This window comes from Myxine glutinosa, chromosome 6 (assembly GCF_964187855.1).
Source record: "Myxine glutinosa chromosome 6, kmMyxGlut1.1, whole genome shotgun sequence".
Lineage (NCBI taxonomy): Eukaryota > Metazoa > Chordata > Myxini > Myxiniformes > Myxinidae > Myxine > Myxine glutinosa.
This window is the reverse complement of record NC_136266.1, coordinates 47,697,296-47,716,660: the sequence shown is the minus strand read 5'-3', so window position 1 is coordinate 47,716,660 and position 19,365 is coordinate 47,697,296. Positions and strand designations below refer to the sequence as shown.

The 19,365-nt window shown below is 45.1% G+C and overlaps 2 protein-coding genes across 4 annotated transcripts in view; one reads left to right on the top strand and one right to left on the bottom strand.

Annotated features, from left to right (window-relative positions):
• The window catches only part of LOC144892601 (uncharacterized), a 1,198,808-nt gene that overhangs the window by 974,147 nt on the left and 205,296 nt on the right, over positions 1–19,365 (bottom strand). The window lies entirely within an intron of this gene.
• LOC137429744 (interleukin-17 receptor A) overlaps positions 1–19,365 on the top strand; it is a 119,628-nt gene that overhangs the window by 20,588 nt on the left and 79,675 nt on the right. For 2 of the 3 annotated variants that reach the window (XM_078779818.1, XM_068119951.2), the window contains exons 2-3: positions 1,968–1,992; positions 16,412–16,543. In XM_078779818.1, coding sequence (XP_078635944.1) covers positions 1,968–1,992; positions 16,412–16,543 — 157 coding nt within the window. The remainder of the gene's footprint in view (positions 1–1,967; positions 1,993–16,411; positions 16,544–19,365) is intronic. The other variant, XM_068119952.2, reaches the window with a different exon arrangement.

Genomic DNA, 19,365 nt, shown 5'->3' with positions numbered 1-19,365 from the left:
CCTAATCCTAACAACCCTAATCCTAATCCTAACCCGAAACTTAACCCTAACCCTAACCCTAACCTTAACAACCTTAACCCTAACAACCCTAATCCTAACCTTAACCCTAACCCTAACAACAACTCAACAGCAAAATTTATCTGAAACAAAGGACAATGATGCAGAGGGATATGTGAATATATGGAATAAGCAAGACAAACAGCGTTATTGTGGATAGAGGAAACAGCAGCTGAGCAGGAGAGAAAAATAAAGTAGAAATGAGGGACAGCAACAATAATTTCGATAATTGGACAATAATTTAGTATCTCTCACAGTAGAGCAGGAAGCCTGGTGTTGGCTTAACAAAACGGTTAAGGTGACTGGCTTGAGATCTTCAGGTCTTCACTCTTGGGTTTGAGCTCCGCTTGGGCCATTAAATAACGCCGGGCGGGTTGATTCAGCCTGCCATCCTTCCGAGGTCGGTAAAATGGGCACCAGCTTACTGGAAATGGGACACTGCATCAGCGGCACAGCTGCGCTCCCAGTAATGATCCAACCAGCAGTCACAGGCTGCATACAAAATGATGATTATGGGCGTGTGCCCCAAATGTTTTTTGGCATGCCCCAAATTTATTTTTGCCCCTTCGATTTTTTTTCTTTTTTTTTAAATACTGAATCGAGGCTCGTGAAAGAGCTGACAACCACGAGGGAAAGACAGTACAGGGGGACCACGAGGGAAAGACAGTACAGGGGGAAACATTCATTAAAACACATTCAACAAAAAGACATCCAGGAACACAGCACAGGGGGACCGCGAGGGAAAGACAGCACAGGGGGACCACGAGGGAAAGACAGTACAGGGGGAAACATTCATTAAAACACATTCAACAAAAAGACATCGAGGAACACAGTACAGGGGGACCACGAGGGAAAGACAGTACAGGGGGAAACATTCATTAAAACACATTCAACAAAAAAACATCCAGGAGCACAGCACAGGGGGACCACGAGGGAAAGACAGTACAGGGGGAAATTCATTAAAGCACATTCAACAAAAAGACATCCAGGAACACAGTACAAGGGGACCGCGAGGGAAAGACAGTACAGGGGGAAACATTCATTAAAACACATTCAACAAAAAGACATCCAGGAACACAGCACAGGGGGACCACGAGGGAAAGACAGTACAGGGGGAAACATTCATTAAAACACACTCAACAAAAAAACATCCAGGAACACAGCACAGGTCACTTTCGGTCACTTTGATAGGTCACTTTATAACGATTGGTCTCTTTTTCGACACTATGCCACTGTGCTAAATGTTTTATTGGGGTGGAAGGGTTGGTGGGGTCTGAAGTTTGAAGAGGTCTGGGTCCCAAATATATTTTTGGAAGCTAGCGACGCCTTTGCAGTAGTTTATCTTATTTTGACCAAAAAAAATAAAAAACAGTGACAATGACAAATCACACAACAATGGCGATGTAGGCCAAGGATGAATGCTGCAGCACGTTTTAATAACACCATACCATCTTGTTAAAGTTGACCTTTTCTTCACACTCGGCCTAACCTGTTCTGGTTGTTTTTCCACATTATTACTGAATGCACAGAGATTGTTTTGCTTTGCATACTCTGAATACCAAGCAATGTTAAAATGTTAGATTCTTCATTCTTTGGCTTCAAGTTTTTATCATTCTTGAATTTCACACATGTAAATGCTTTGTCATGTAATCTGGACAGTATAACTAACACATTATAAAAAGACTTCCAAGCCCACAGTAAGTTCTTTGGATGGCCACTCCAAGTGGAGAAACAGATGAGATTACAGAGAACTAACTCTCTTGCTATTAGTGGACTGTGAGGTGGAGTTGCAGTGGGTAGAACTATTTTTGGAATTTATTTGGTTGTTTGGTTTTATCTTTGCTCTTTAGCGAGTAAACATTTCTTTCTAAAAATGAGAATTCTCCGTGTGTTTGTGTGTGTTTCACCAGGCATTGAATTGCAGTCTTGTGGAAGGTAAGTGATGATGTGTCAAAGAATTCATGGTCAAAGGACATTGTTTTTTTGAATAGTCACACATTGGGGTTTTGGCCTACTGGTTCAGCTCATTTCTTTAACCACCAAAGGTGGACGGAGGTTGTTTTCACCCCTGTTTGGCTGTCTGTCTGTCTGTTTGTGAGCGGAACGTCGAAAAAGTTATCGACGGATTCAGACTAAACTTGGCGGACAGGTTGGGTCTGTGACGAGGACGAATTCATTACATTTTGGTGAAGATCCAGATCCGGATACTAGAAATTTAAAAGCGATTCTTCAGCATTGAGAGATAGGGCCAACGACGATACATAGCATGACATTTCAAAAAAGTCGTGCACGGGTTATAACAAATCTGGGTGGATGAGTTGGGTCGGTGACGACAACAGGCCGATTAGATTTTGGTTCATGTCCGAATGCAGATCCGGCCTATCAGTTGAATCCAAAGCATAACCTGTTCAGCCTGGCGGAGGTATGCGCTCTACATAGTACCCATTCTCATTAACACGATGCATTTAAGCAGCTGAAATGTCTGTGTGGTCAATAGAGAATGCAGGTTTCCAGTGGCGGTCAGCCCTGATTAACTAGCTAAGGAGGCTGAACTGACTTGACTGTTTCGGAAGGGAACATCTCATTTTTGGGGTTAAGCCACCCTCGGCGGGGCTTTGACGATTGCTGTCAACACATCGAGTGTATGAGTAATGGGAGAGGTCCAATTTGGAGAACTTGTGAAAGCGTTGGCACAGCCTCACGACACTATACTGTTTTAAGAAGTAACATCATTGGGAATGCTTTTTCTTTTTGCATCAAATGTAAATGCAGTTCCTTCAACCTTTGATTGAGGGAAATGGGGCCCTAATGTGTAATTGATAATACTGTACTATCAAAAAACAAGAAAGCAATCAATCATTTCAGTTATTTTTTCCAGATTTATTTTTAAGAATGCACAATTGTTTAGCAATGTTTACAGGAATGTTCAAATTGTGTCGTGAGTTATTAAAGATACATATTATTGATTGCATCATATTTGACCACGAAAGGTTGCTTTTTCAGGGATATACTGGGTTACATTTCACCACTCGGTATCAAATAGATCATCAATAGCCTGTTGTTATAGATTGAGTGGTTGAGAGAAATCCAATTAGGGGGGTAGGAGCTTGCAATATTATGAGACCGCTCACTTCCTGGCAGCTGTGGTGTGAATTGCAAAACGTGGAACCTGCCTCGTGCACACCATGTGCCATGGCTGAGGAAGTTGTTTTGGCTCTGACGGCACAGTAGCTTATGACGATGATGAAGCCGATTATAAAGGGCCATCCATTTTTCAGATGAACTATTCGTTGCACATAAACGAAAAGGACCCCTGCCATTTGTATGAACTTAGGATGAGCGACAGAAACCGGCTGGGTTTATTTGGGAAGATTGAAGTGTGATGCTATTGTAATGGCTGCAATGGGAGGCATTTTATTTCAGTTCAGTGTGTTTGGAATGTGCAAGAAAGCCTGCAACTGAGGATTTGGGGCAGGAATAGAGTCTGGAAGCCACCGTGCAGACTGGATTACCGAGCTTCAATGTAGGCAATCTGAATTTGCCTGTTGGAGGAGCTTGTATACAGTCGTGGCCAAAAATATTGGCACCCCTGCACTTTTTTCAAATAATGCACCGTTTTTCAGAAAATTGTTGAAATTAAAAAATATTTTCATATCCACATACGTATTTCTTTGGTTTGCAGTGGAACAAAACAAAAAAAGGTGAAAAAAATACTAAATCTTAGCTTATTCCATACAGAAATCCTAAAATGGCCTGGACAATAGTACTTGCACCTTTAAAAAGTTGTTAGAAATAATTAGATTTTAAGCAGGTGATTCTCCTTCACTTTGGAATTTAACTCACCTGTGGTGAGCTGCAGGGCCGGTATTCGTAAAGCTACTTAAGTCAAAGTGGGGCCACTAAGTACCATCTTAACTTAAGCGGACCGAACAAGTGGAATTCAATATGATACTTATCTCATGGAACTCCCTTAAATCGGCCCCTAAATTTAAGACACCTCCGAGACAGTTAGTCCGGCAGCTAAGCTAAATATAGCATAACAATTGTGCATTTTGTGAGGAAAGCACCAAATTTGGCACACTAGTAGACTATCATATTATGAAAAGATCTGGATATTGGGCCATCTCAGATTCAGAGAATAGATTTTTGCAAGATTTGCAGATTTTGCAGATTTGCAAGCTGAGATTGCAACGCCAGGGACGGCCAACTCCTTCCTGCGAGCTGCCCACGTCACCCGCACAAGAAGAGCTCATCAAATCACTGCAGCGGCACTGCACATCCTGCAACACCGTGCGTATGAATGCCACTGTATGACATATGCTGATGATGCAGAAGATCTGCCTGAGTTCGAAGACTGGTGTCACCAGAGAGGAGAAGACATTCCCAACTTTCAGTACTGGGCAACTGTGCTGGATCTAGAGATGTAAGTACTGGATCTAGAGATGTTAGTACTGGTCTACGTGCGTTCTCTGCGGCAGGCTTCATTCACGATGTACCTTGATGCCCTGACGGAACTGGTCCCATGGTTCCATGCCTTAGACCACACACACTATGCCAGGTGGGTCCCTGTTCACCTGAGGGACATGGTTGCATTCCCAATGAAGCACCCAGATGTAGCCAGATAATTCAGGGCTGGCAACTTCACTGTACAGAAGATGAAGAAGGTGTTCTCTTCGATCCCAATCGAATCGAAATCTTGCAAAAATCAAATCTCTGAATCTGAGATGGCCCAATATCCAGATCTTTTCATAATATGATCGTCTACTAGTGTGCCAAATTTGGTGCTTTCCTCACAAAATGCACAATTGTTATGCTAAGTTGTCCCACTAAGTCTTAACTTTAGGGTGGGTGGTTATTAGATTGAATATTCTGTCATTTGGTTCAGTTCGCTCAAGGGATATGGCAGCTCTGATGTTAGCAGTGCAGTTTCATATAGACCGAAGGCGGGCAATGCGTCGTGAACGTGTTTTTCGTGACAGAGTTCACCCATTGGAAATTTACAATGACCTTCAGCTTTATCAAAGGTATCGTTTGGATCGACAGACAATACTGGATCTTGCTGATATTATTCGCATTGACCTCGAACCAAGGACATATCGTAACCACGCTCTTCCAACTGAACTGAAACTACTCGCAGCCTTACGTTTTTATTCTACCGGATCATTCCAACAGGTGACAGGAGATACAGTTCATATATCTCAACCAAGCTTATGCCATATCATTTCATAGGTAAACAATGCACTGCTTCCATTGATGGGGAGAGCTGTGAAATTTCCATCCCCGGCAAATATACAGGATATAGTCGCAGATTTTTACGATATTGCTAATTTCCCAGGAGTGACGGGTGTCATTGATGGAACTCAGTATGGATCCTGGGTCCAACACAACATAAACGGCAATGAAATGTGACATCGAGCCTTGGAAACCACTTGAGACAATCTTCATAACTTTATGCGGGGCACTCAGCTAAGCAGGGTACTTAAGAGTGTTTATGAATTTCAAGATAACAACCCCACTCAGCAAAGTGGGGTACTTGGCAGTTAAGTAGTCTTAAATTAAGAAGTTATATGAATACCGGCCCAGGTGCCTACAATATAAAAATCACTCATTCAACCAGTTTGAATAGAGAAAAGTAGTCATTCTGCTGTTTTTTGTCACTGTGTGTACCACAATGAGAATGGAGAAAAGAAAGAAAACCAGAGAATTATCTGAGGAGGTCAGACACAAGATTGTAGCCAAGCATGGACAATCTCAAGGCTACATGTCCATCTCCAGAGACCTTGATGTTCCTGTGTCCACCATATGCAATGTTATCAGGAAGTTTAATGCCCATGACACTGTACCAAACCTCCCTGGATGTGGCCGCAAGATAAAACTTGATCGAAGATTGCAGCGAAGGATTGTTCGAATGGTGGACAAAGCACCTCGATCAACTGTCAAACAGATTCAAGATGACCTTCAGACACAAGGCACGACAGTTTGAACTCGCACCATCCGTCGCCAACTCGATGAAAGGGGGTTCTATGGTAGGAGCCCCAGGAGTACCCCCACTGCTGAGAAAGACATAATAAATCCCGACTGGAGTTTGCCAAAACACACCTGAACAAACTAAAATCCTTCTGTGGAGAATGTCCTATGGACAGATGAGACCAAATTAGATATTTTGCCGTAAAGCACATCATGTCTATGTTTACAGAAAACAAAATGAAGATTTAAAAGAATAGAACACCTTCCCTACAGTCAAACATGGAGGAGGTTCAGTGAAGTTTGGGGTTGTTGTGCTGCCTCTGGCACTGGGTACCTTCAATGTGTGCATGGCATCATGAAATCAGGAGATTACCAAGGCATTTTGGAGCGCAATGTTCAACCTTGTGTCAGGAAACTGTGTCTCCGTCGAAGGTCATGGTCTTGGAGCAGGACAATGACCCCAAACACACTTGAAAAAGCATTCAGCAATGCTTCAAGAGAAAACGCTGGATTGTTCTGAAGTGGCCAGCAATGAGTTCAGATCTAAATCCTATTGAACACCTGTGGGGAGATCTGAAAACAGCAGTTGGGAGAAGGCACACTTCAAAACTAGGAGAACTGGAGCAGTTTGTACAAGAAGAGTGGACCAAACGGCCAGTAGAGAGGTGTAGGAAGCTCATTCGTGGCTATAGGAAGCGCTTAACTGCAGTTATTTTGTCCAAAGGCTGTGCTACCAAATATTAAGTCTTGGGTATCAATAATTTTGTGAATGCTATTTCTTTTTATTTTCTGATTTAAAAGGATATATTAAGTTCTGAATCAAAAACAAAGGTTCTGTAATATTAACAGTGAAATTAAGAATTGTGGAGACCAAATACTTTCGTCAATTTCAACTGAATCTTTCAGAAAATTGTGAGTTATTTGAAAATAAGTGCAAGGGTGCCAATATTTTTGGCCACAACTGTGTGTGTATATGTATGTGTAATGTATGTGGAATGTGGATAATCCTGGGACCACCTGGTATAAAATAGGCTATATTGATTTTCCAATTTCAGCTTTGGTCTCCAGCATTTTCCGGTTTGGACTCCCACCTAACGTTATTGCCCCGGGTACCACAAAAACGGCTGCACCGATCACAACGATACACCTCCATGCCCGTGGGATTCCCACGGGTGACCCCACTAGTTGTAATAATTGCTCAAATTGCGAGCCACTGACATGGATACATATGTCAATTGTTTTTGTAGGTTTTTGGAACGTTTCTTAACATTGATGCATCACTTTTAGCATATTCATTTCCTTTCATTCTTTAGAACTTCAATCGCAAGTCGTCTTCCTGATTTCAGGTGTCCCCAAAGAAAAAGGTCAAGTGGTGTTAAAATCTGGAACACGTGGGAGCCATTCTATACCTCATAGGCATCATGCACACACATATATATATATATATTATATATTATTTATATATATATATATATATATATATATATATACACACATACTTGTGTGGATCAGCTCACGACGCGCTCCTCACCACACGTAGCTACAGAAGCACAGGCTTGTTTTAACCGAGAATAATGACTGACTTGCTGTGTTGCCATGATTCACACCAATCATAATACAAACATTTATTTTGACATATTTATCTGTAATATTGGTGATGTTACATTTTCATAGCAATTTAAGTTGAATAACTTTTTTTTGTCAAACAATTCTAAAACACCCCTTAGGACATACGCATGGGTGGAGTGGGTACAGACCTGACGTTTGGTACGATTTCACAGAAGTTTGAGGGAGTAGTTCAGTTACATGATATGACATGTCAGACAATGCATAGATATCAGAGAATGCGCTGGCACTCTCTATGTAGGGATAGCGCGGAAAATAAATGTCAGTCCCAACCGCTATATACAAAACTAAAGTTGGAGCGTTTTCTCTAAAAAAAAAAAAGAAGTCGCTTAGACTACATTTGAGAGGCTACCTGGTCTGTTCAGATGATTGTCTAAGCAGGGACCACTTTTCAGGACTCCAGACCATGTCAAAAACAAGAAATAAAAAAATAAAAGGAAAAAACCGACATCAGTCCAAACTGGGAAATCATCTCGTTCATCATAATCATAATAATCATCTCCAGATGGCGTATTTCCAAGCTGCCTCTCTCATTGGCAATTGCTCTAGTACCCTCCGACAGCGTTTTACTTGGTGCAGCATCCTTTCCTATTATGATTGTAATAGCTTGAAAGGATTCCACAAAAATTAGGCATAACTGTATTCCTTTGTAAAGGAAGGGAACATCGGGGTGGGTGGAACGACCATTGTCAATCAGCCTGATGGGGTGGGGCCGCTAGACACTTGCCCTAGGGCCAATCAGACCGACATGGGTGTGGTTAACATTGGAATATTTATGAAGTACATGTTGTTTAGAATGTTAGATTAAAGTATTACAGTACCATTACAATATTTTACCACTACAGTATAGTATTATATATATATATATAGTATTATATATATATATATACATATATATATATATATATATATATATATATATATATACATATATATATATATATATATATATATACATATATATATATATATATATATATATATATATATATATATATATATATATATATATATATATATATATATATATATATATATATATATATATATATATATATATATATATATATAGTATTACAGTACCATTACAAATGTTGAGTTGGATCTTGGAGATGGCGTGAAGCTGGAAGGTGTGAAAACATTTTGCTACCTAGGAGACATGCTGAATGGAGAAGGTGGATCAGACTCGGCAACGGTTGCTGGAGTGAGATGTGCATGGAAGACGTTTCGGGAACTGAGTGGTGTGCTGACGAGGAGGAGAGTGTCGTTGAAGCTGAAGGGAAAGGTGTATGCTGCATGTGTGAGAAGTGTTATGATTTATGGGAGCGAGACATGGGCAATGAATGGAGCAGCAACGAAGGCCGGAAAGGGTGGAAATGCGATTGGTTCGGTGGATGTGTGGAGTATCGTTGAGAGAGAGGAAGACAAATGATGAATTGCGAAAGATGATGGGAATAGAGCCTGTGATGGATGCTGTGAAGAGAAACAGGTGCTGTGTAAATCAGTAGTAGAATATATATATATATATATATATATATATATATATATATATATATATATATAATTATATATATATATATATATATACATATATATTGTTGCGGTTTTGAGAACCCACACTTGTAAATATGACATTAAAGGGTTAAAGGTTGCACCCCATAGTTAGGCCACCATAGGACTTCAGTTATTTCATTAGCTGTGTTTAGATAAGGCCGTGTTTCCAATAGTTTAATCTGCGTTGTGTCAATCAAATAAGGAGTAGGGCCCCATTCGTCCATTTTGAAAGCCTCCCTCTCCAAGCGACGCCATTACACGCACTCCAGTCTGCCCCATGGCCCTCCCAAGTTGTTACGCGCCTCGGCCAGCAGCAGCAGCCTTAGCTGCTCGCAACCTCGCTGGGCTTCCGCTCAAACGCCGCCATAAGCCACGAGGTGAGGCCCGAGAAAGGGGGCGGAATGCCAGGAAGAAGGTGTGGCCATGTCAACCCACCATCAGGGCGTGGCCGGTAAGCAAGCACCAGCCAACCAGGGCTGCAGTAAGATCGCCTGACAGGCGTGGCTTTTGAGCTCGCGGAGCGATCGCTGCTTGACTTATAAAAGAGCGAACGCAAAGCCCTTTCACATGACTTATGTGAGAGAGCGCATTGAGAAGAACTTACCAGGGGACTAATGCGCTTGATTGGTTGTGACAGGACTGCGCGTAGAGGACTGTCGTGATTGCAAGACAACTGGTTGGGAGAGCGCTCATAAGGGAGGACTGTGAGGACTACAAGCAAGCGCGCTGATTAAGAGGACATTGGAGAGGGGGCGTTTGGCGTGAATAGTACGCATATTACGTACGCAGGACACCAGCCTTGCCCCCGCTATATAAATTGTCCGTTCGCGTTCCACTATACCCGAAGCTGCCTGCCGGGTTTCGTCCGTTGGACCGGAGCCTGGATCGGAGCCTGGACCGGAGCCTGGACCGGAGCCTGGATCGGAGCCTGGATCGGAGCCTGGACCTGAGCCGGGCTGGGGCCTGGACGCGTTGGTGACCATCTACCATCTACAATCCCCGTGTGAGTGTCTGAGACGGGTCCGTTTATCCTGGGGTATTAAGAATAAGACTGTTTAAGGCTGCCCTGTGTGCTTCTTATTCCTCTTCCTATCCTGTACATTTCTTTTGTTTCCTCTTCTTCTTTCTTTGTACATAATTAATAAACCAATCTTTGTGCTTCCTATTTTCTGGGTTTCCTCTTATTCGATTGCATCCGTCTTTTCTCTCATTGGGTAAACGTGGCACGATCGGAACCGCCATAATCGGGTTTAGTCCCTGTTAACGGCCAGAATCGCGGCTCGCTTCGCTCGGCGTGTCCACTAACGCCGTGGTTCGGGCGGGAGTTATTTCCCTGCTTCATGGTCGGTGTTAGTAATTAGGTATTCGGACTAAATTGACCAATAACCCTACCTAATACCGACCGGAAGGAGCGTATAACTTCCAGGACTCGGGTCGGCCAGATAACAAGACAAGGGGATTAACCCCCCCTTGATAAGGGGAGAGCCTACGTCTGAGATCCGCAACAATTATTGGTAGTCAGGAGTGGGGATTTGGAACCTGGGACTAAATTATTAGACCAAATTTTGGACACCAATTTTGCATATTGGCCGCAACAATTGGTGTCGGGGAGTGGGATTTGGACCCGAACAAATTTTTTTTTTTTTTTGGATAAATTTGGTCAAAATTACGAGCGGCCGAAAGTTTAGTTAACACCTAAATTTTGAATCGTGCCATGGATAGCCAAGGCGATCGGATGCCGGTGGGGGTAAATGAGGAGGTAGAAGAGGAATTAGAGACAACCCAGGACCCCCGGGAAGAAGTGGAACAATTGGGGGAGATGGAGGAGGAAAGGAATGAGGGTGCGGCAGTGGGGGTTGCAGGGGCACAAAATGGCGGCGCCTCGCACATGGCGACGAGGGCCGCGCCCGCTGCGCAGACGGGAGGGATGAATATGCAGGACCTCATTGCGCAGCTGCAGGCAGCCATACAAATGGGGTTGGGAAACCAAATTGAGGGATGGAAAAATTATATGGGCAACCAAATTGGGGGATTGAGTAAGGAGATGGAAAAGAACAGGGAGCAATTGGAAAACCAAATTGGGGGATTGAAAATTGAGATGGATGCACAAACTAACCAAATGAAGGATGGGTTAAGTAATTTGGAAAATAGAATGGGGGAGCAATTGGGAAGTCAAATTGGGGGGTTAGACGTCAAATTGGGGGGGATTAGAGAGCAAATTAGGGGGTCAATTGAAGGACATGGGTGGCCAAGCCAGAGAAATGAATGAGGGGATAACGGGATTGGAAAACAGGATGGCCACCCGAGAGAATCAAATGAAAGGCATGAAGGACGAGTTAACGGGGTTTGGAAACAGAGTGGGTGGCCAGATAGAGCAGATGGGAAAAGACATAGACCACAGGTCAAGCGGGAAAGGCACACGGGTATGCGACGGGGTAGCGTGACTTGAGAAGCGCGGGGAAAGCGAGGCTGAGCAAGGCATGGTCACGTTTTACCGGGTTGGAAATCGCGATCCGGGGGATAAAAAAGCCGACGACCGCCGAATTAGAGAATTTTATTTTATTAGCACCAGCGGTCGTCGAGCTTAACAAGGAAAAAGAGAATGAAATAATTATAGTCGCAATGGAAATTGGAGAGACGGCAGAGATAGGAATTAAATCGGAGAAAGTGATGGAATGCGCGCAAAGTTTAGATTCTCATCGTGATGTCGTGCTGCATAACCAAATGGAAACTTTGCAGGTGGTGGAGGAGCGAAGAAGAGGAAGCGCCAAGGTGAGTAGGGTGGTGTATGGCGCGAAGAGGTTTGGCGCGAAAGTGTTTGGCGCGAAAGGATTTTTCGCGCGCTTGGGATCCAGTTGTCACCCGGGCGCTCGTAGAAGGTCCGTGGTGCGCGGTGTGAAAGTGAATGGCGTGCGTGAGCGAACGGCGCCAGAGCGCGAGTATGTTACCGAGTGCGAGAGTGAATGCACATCGGAGTGTATGTGTGATGAATGCGGTACAGAGTGTGCGTTGTAAGAGTGTAGAATGGAGTGCGATACAGAGAGTGAGATGGATGAGGAGCGTGTGCGGGGATGCACACCGGAGCGTGTGATTGGGTGTGCGACAGGGGATTGCTCACCCGTGGGTAGGTGTGTGCTGAGTGGGTGGATGCAAGAGTGCACACCCGGGGTGGTTATGCAGTACGTAACGGGGAAGAGTGCACGGGAGGAGTGCGTGGAAGAAAGGTGTGTAACGGAGTGTGCAAGTGGAATGAGTGCACGAGAGTGTGTAGTAACGGAGTGTATGGGATTTGTGAATATGGGAAGAGTCGCGTGTGGATGTGAAAATGCGATTCGAGCATCGACACTGACCGGGGCAGCGGTTAGGCCGACGTATAGCCGACGCGAGCTCTCGAGGCATAGTGTTCTTTGTGTGCTGCGGGGGCCGGCGGGGATCGTTGCCGCGTCGCTCTTGCAAGGAGCGCCGTGCACGATTCGGGCCGGGTCCCGCCCTGTATAGTCGGTGCCGTGCCGTAGCGGCCACCAGCACGATTCCGGGGGAGAAAGGCCAGGTCGGACGTTCGCCCCCTGGCGGTGCTCCGACCGGGGGAGGTTGGGTCATCGGGCTGGAGACCGCGAGGCCCCGCGCCGGGATGGCGCCTGGAACCTCGGGCCAAGTATGCCCTCCTCCCCAGAATCGTAAATGCCGGACGGACCCAACCTACAGGAGACTGACCTTCTGCACGCATTGCTTGGCTTTTCGAAGCCGAGCTGTTATGAAAATGTATTCGCACCGAGAGGCTCAAGTACAGTGGACTAGGAGTAGTAGTAATGGCGATAGTGATGGAGAGGGATGGTAGCTCTACCATCCCTCACATCCCTTGGGGCAGAGGAGCTATAGTTTTATGGGGTTTGGCGGTGAGAACTAGCCAGGGCGGGTTAGGATAATGGCTAGGAACCTAGAGATGACCATAGGTGACCGAGATTTAAGTAGTGACATTGTACAAGTAGTGGGGACGTAGAGTAGAGTAGTTGGATGATAATGACGTGGGATGTGCAGTAGTAATAAGGGATGACAGGGGAAGCACCAGTATTCGGGGAAATAGTTAGATTAAATGATGCTGTGTGTATGAGCTGTTTAGGATGAAATGAGGAATTGGAATGAGAGTCTTGCTGGTGAGCATGTTGAAATGAGGAATTGAGCGTGGGAAAATCTGAGCAAATGAGGCAATGGTTTGGAAAATTGTATGAATGGAGTATTGAGGATGTGTGTCATTAAGTTGAGTTCATTGGCTTGTATGAGGTGCAAGTGAATAAATGGTCTGGAGTAAATGGTGTGTGGGCTGAGTGGAGTGGAGTGCATGGTGCGAAGGAGTGAGTGGGGGAAGGATGGACCCCTTCACGAATACCCGGGGAGGGTAGCTTAAAAGTAGGTAGAGGGAGTCGGTAAATTGGTTGGATATTGACATCTGTGGTGCATGTAGTAGTAAAGAAGTGCTTAGAGGGGTGCTTTAGTGTGTGGAATGGCTGGGCGTGTGGCTTAATTAGTACGTATGGTTGGTTGAGCACTCCGCCACTGGTAGTCTGTCAGCCAGGTGAGGCCGCAGGTAGGCTCTGGGAGCCAGGTAGTGTTGTGTAGAGTTCAGCGGGGCCCGAGGATCCCAGGAGAGGACCCGGGTAGCCCAATACCAGAGAGGGCATCGAGGGGGTAAGCGCCAGGGAGGGCCTTCCCCAGGTATGTTAGGGTAGTGAGGAGCTAGGCAAGCTCGGGTGGCGACGTTCAGTGGCGGATGTGCGCAGGTAAGTAGGACCTGCTAGGAGAGCCACACGACCCAGCCCCGAAATTGTGCGAGGGCACAGTAGAGAAAAATCGGGGGAGTGAGACCCCAAATTGGTAGACCACCACAGTATGTGCAATGGGAATTGGTTTCTAGAACCGCATTGTGTAATGATGGCCAATGGATTGGCAGGGCAAGCCCCCGGGTAGTTTAACTGTGTTAATGTCATTTCGAAGATAGTTAGGAGAAAATCTCTTCGCACCATCCGCATCCACTCACCGAGGGTGATAGGACTCCACACCAGATTTTGCAAGGATTGGAATGAAAGACGCATCTTGACGTGGGTGAGACATTGGTTTATTCCATCCCTTCCTTCTTGGGAGGGATTGGGGACGAATTTGGCATTAGGGGAGATATGGGGGACAAGACGGGTAGAGACGGGATTTGTAAATGTGTAAATTGTGTAAATACGGGGAAGGGCAAGGGTAGAGTAGGTGACATGGGGGCCGGGGGGTGACGTACAGCTAGGGACGAGCTTTCTCGGCTCGCTCTCCCGCGCCCTTCATGTCGCATTGCCTTGTTTTGATGTGTACCCTTGCGCCCTTTCCCCCTGCTAACCTCTGCTTTGTCGTCCTTCCCCAATCATGGACCATGGTCTTTTGTCCGAGGGGAGTGTGCAGGTGCCCTGAATTGTTCTGCCTGCACTCTTGCTGCCTGCATGCCTGCCTGCACCGGTACACCCCATGGACCACACGTTCTGTGGCCTGGCACTTATGGACCACACGTTCTGTGGCTTGGCACTTATGGACCACACGTTCTGTGGCCTGGCACTTATGGACCACACGTTCTGTGGCCTGGCACTTATGGACCACACGTTCTGTGGCATGGCACCTTTGGACCACACGTTCTGTGGCCTGGCACTTATGGACCACACGTTCTGTGGCCTGGCACCTCTGCTGGGACAGACCTTTGCTGCCAGCAGTATCTGGCTTGCGGACCACTGTTTTAAGTGGCATCAATGCCCAGCAGTCGGACCACCTGAGTTGGCCCTGCTGGCCATAAATAAAAAGGCGGACGCGGTTTGTGCCCTTTTTATTAAGTAACATCAAGCAAGAAGATCAAGCCAAGATCCATCGGCCCAGCAGAGAAGCACCAGAAGACATCATTTAATAATTTTTGAAATGTTTATTTTTGTGCATTTTTGGTGCTGGTGCTTGTCATGCATTTTTTTTTATGGTGCATTTATTGGGTGCATATGGGTATGGTGTATCGGTGCAGTGCATTGCAATGGCATTTCCTCTTTTCAAAACATCTTCTCTTTTTCCCACAAAAGACAGGTCCTTGGTTGTAGTTGTAAATAATTAATAGTAGTCTTGTAAATAATGCTCCCCACCGGCTAAATGTGTAGTTTGAGAACCATTCCGTAATTCGGTTAATTGTGGGCGTGAGTCAGTTTGGTAGGACGCAACGCAGCAGGGGGTACATATCTCGTGTTAAAACTGTCGCACTCAGGGTAGTAGGTTAAAAGTAGAGAGTAACCACACCTAAGTGTCACACTAATTAAAAGATAGTCCTATTGTTTCAGCTCGGGCCGAGCCTAGGAAAAGGGGGGGGGGGGGGGGTGCAGTGTTGCGGTTTTGAGAACCCACACTTGTAAATATGACAATAAAGCATTAAAGGTTGCACCCCATAGTTAGGCCACAAGCAACACGTAGGCCACCATAGGACTTCAGTTATTTCATTAGTATGTGTTTAGATAAGGCCGTGTTTCCAATAGTTGAATCTGCATTGTGTCAATCAAATAAGGAGTAGGGCCCCATTCGTCCATTTTGAAAGCCTCCCTCTCCAAGCGCCGCCATTATGCACCCTCCAGTCTGCCCCATGGCCCTCCTAAACTGTTACGTGCCTCGGCCAGCAGCAACAGCCTTGGCTGCTCGCAACCTTGCTGGGCTTCCGCCCACACGCCACCACAAGCCACGAGGTGAGGCCCGAGAAAGGGGGCGGAATGCCAGGAAGAAGGTGTGGCCATGTCAACCCACCATCAGGGCGTGGCCGGTAAGCAAGCACCAGCCAACCAGGGCTGCAGTAAGATCGCCTGACAGGCGTGGCTTTTGAGCTCGCGGAGCGATCGCTGCTTGACTTATAAAAGCGCGAATGCAAAGCCCTTTCACAGGACTTATCGGAGAGAGCGCATTGAGAAGAACTTACCAGGGGACTAATGCGCTTGATTGGTTGTGACAGGACTGCGCATAGAGGACTGTCGTGATTGCAAGACAACTGGTTGGGAGGGCGCTCATAAGGGAGGACTGTGAGGACTGCAAGGAAGCACGCTGATTAAGAGGACATTGGAGAGGGGGCGTTTGGCACGAATAGTACGCATATTACGTACGCAGGACACCAGCCTTCCCCCCGCTATATAAATCGTCCGTTCGCGTTGCACTTTACGCGAAGCTGCCTGCCAGGTTTCGTCTGTTGGACCGGAGCCTGGATCGGAGCCTGGACCGGAGCCTGGATCGGAGCCTGGACCGGAGCCGGGCTGGAGCCTGGACGTGTTGGTGACCATCTACCATCTACAATCCCCGTGTGAGTGTCTGAGATGGGCCCGTTTGTCCTGGGGTATTAAGAATAAGACTGTTTAAGGCTGCCCTGTGTGCTTCTTCTTCCTCTTCCTATCCTGTACATTTCTTTCGTTTCCTCTCCTTCTTTCTTTGTACATAATTAATAAACCAATCTTTGTTCTTCCTATTTTCTGGGTTTCCTCTTATTCGATCGCATCCGTCTTTTCTCTCATTGGGTAAACGTGGCACGATCGGAACCGCCATAATCGGGTTTAGTCCCTGTTAACGGCCCAAATCGTGGCTCGCTTCGCTCGGCGTGTCCACTAACGCCGTGGTTCGGGCGGGAGTTATTTCCCTGCTTCACGGTCGGTGTTAGTAATTAGGTATTAGGACTAAATTGACCAATAACCCTACCTAATACTGACCGGAAGGAGCGTATAACTTCCAGGACTCGGGTCGGCCAGATAAAAAGACAAGGGGATTAACCCCCCCCCCCCCCTTAATAAGGGGAGAGCCGACGTCCGGAATCCGCAACAATATATATATATATATATATGTATAATTATATATATATATATATATTATGTATATGTATATATGCTGGATACCGTGTCGGTCCCGCTCGCCCGGAGACGGAATCCCGACGAGTCCAGTTCTCAAGTAGCAGGTTTATTGTTCATTCAACACAGCCATGGAGAATCATCACGACGAGCCAGAACTCAATCGCTCGTGGCCTCGCATGAAAACTCGAAATGAAACCGTGCCGGGCACGGGTACACAAGCAATCGATGATCAGATATGAGCAAAGCAACAACGTTTGATCTGTCTTTCATTTACCATCTGGCCCGTGAGAGAGAAACCTAGACAAAGGCAATAACGCCTGTTACTGAGATATTTACGACCCCGATCCGGTGTTGGTACATCATTATCAGCGTCTCAGCCGAATTACTGCCGCTCGGAGAGAGAACTCCCCTTTGAAAGTAATTTTCACAAGGTTTTGACAGAAACCAGACATCGTCCAAGTCGCGCGAAGCCAGAGGGAGTTTACGCATAATTAATTATATATGGTCGTGTGACCTCAAATCGCTGTGTAACTTAAAGGAATTAGCTGTGGTTACTTTTATCGTTAGCATAGGTCACATCTAGAAATTACGACAAGTTACAAATCGTAATATAGATCCATTTCCCCACACACATATATATATATATATATATATATATATATATATATATATATATATATATATATATATATATAATAATAAAGAAATAAAAAATTATATATATGTATAAATATATATGTATATCTGTATGTATGTATGTATGTATGTATGTGTACATACAGTGTATTCAGAAAGTATTCAGACCCCTTCACTTTTTTCACATTTTGTTATGTTGCAGCCCTATGCCAAAATCGTTTAAATTCATTTTTTCCCTCATCAATCTCCACTCAATACCTCATAATGCAAAGAGAAAACAGGATTTAAGAAAGTTTTGCAAATTTATTAAAAATAAAAAACTGAAATATCACATTGACATAAGTATTCATACCCTTTGCTATGACACTTGCAATTTAGCTCAGGTGCCTCCCATTTCTCTTGATCATCTTTGAGATGTTTCTACACCTTGATTGGAGTGCACCTGTGGTAAATTCAATTGATTGGACATGATTTGGAAAGACACACACCTGTCTATATAAGGTCTCACAGCTGACAATGCATATCAGAGCAAAAGCCAAGCCATGAGGTCGAAGGAACTACCTGCAGAGCTCAGAGACAGGATTGTGTCGAGGCACAGATCTGGGGAAGTATACAAAAAAATTCTGCTACATTGAAGGTTCCCAAGAGCACAGTGGCCTCCATAATTCTTAAATGGAAGAAGTTTGGAACAACCAGGACTCTTCCTAGAGCTGGCTGCCCGGCCAACCTGAGCAATCGGGGGAGAAGGGCCTTGGTAAGAGAGGTGACCAAGAACCCGATGGTCACTCTGGCTGAGCTCCAGAGATCCTGTGTGTCGATCGGAGAAACTTCCAGAAGGACAACCATCACTGCAACACCCCTCCGATCTGGGCTTTATGGCAGAGTGGCCAGACGGAAGCCTCTCCTCAGTGACAGACACATGAAAGCCCACAGAATCTTGTTTCTCACAGTCTGAGAGTCCTTTAGGTGCTTTTTTGCAAACTCCAAGCGGGCTTTCATGTGTCTTTCACTGAGGAGAGGCTTCTGTTTATATATTTCTATATATAATTTTATATATATATTTCTAAAAAAAAAAAATTAAAGAAACACGTAATAAAAACTTTTTTTTTAATGTAAAGGGATGTAGGGATGTAACTCCAAAAGGTATGGAAACTAGGTAGAGATTATCACAATATATGATCATGTTAAACAATCCCTGCATCATTCTTTGAACAATGGTTGTCCATATAAAAGACAAAGTTACATCGATTGCAAGCACGTACACACACACACTCACACACACACACACACACACACACACACACACACACACACACACACACACACACACACACACACACACACACACACACACACACACACACACACACACACACCATACCATACCATACACATAACACACACACACACACACACACACACACACACCATACACATACCATACACACACACACATACCATACATACACGTAACACACACCATATACACACACACATACCATACACACACACACACACACACACACACACACACACACACACACACATATACCATACATACACATACACACACACACACACACACATATATATACACACACACACACACACACACACACACACACACACATACACACATACACACACA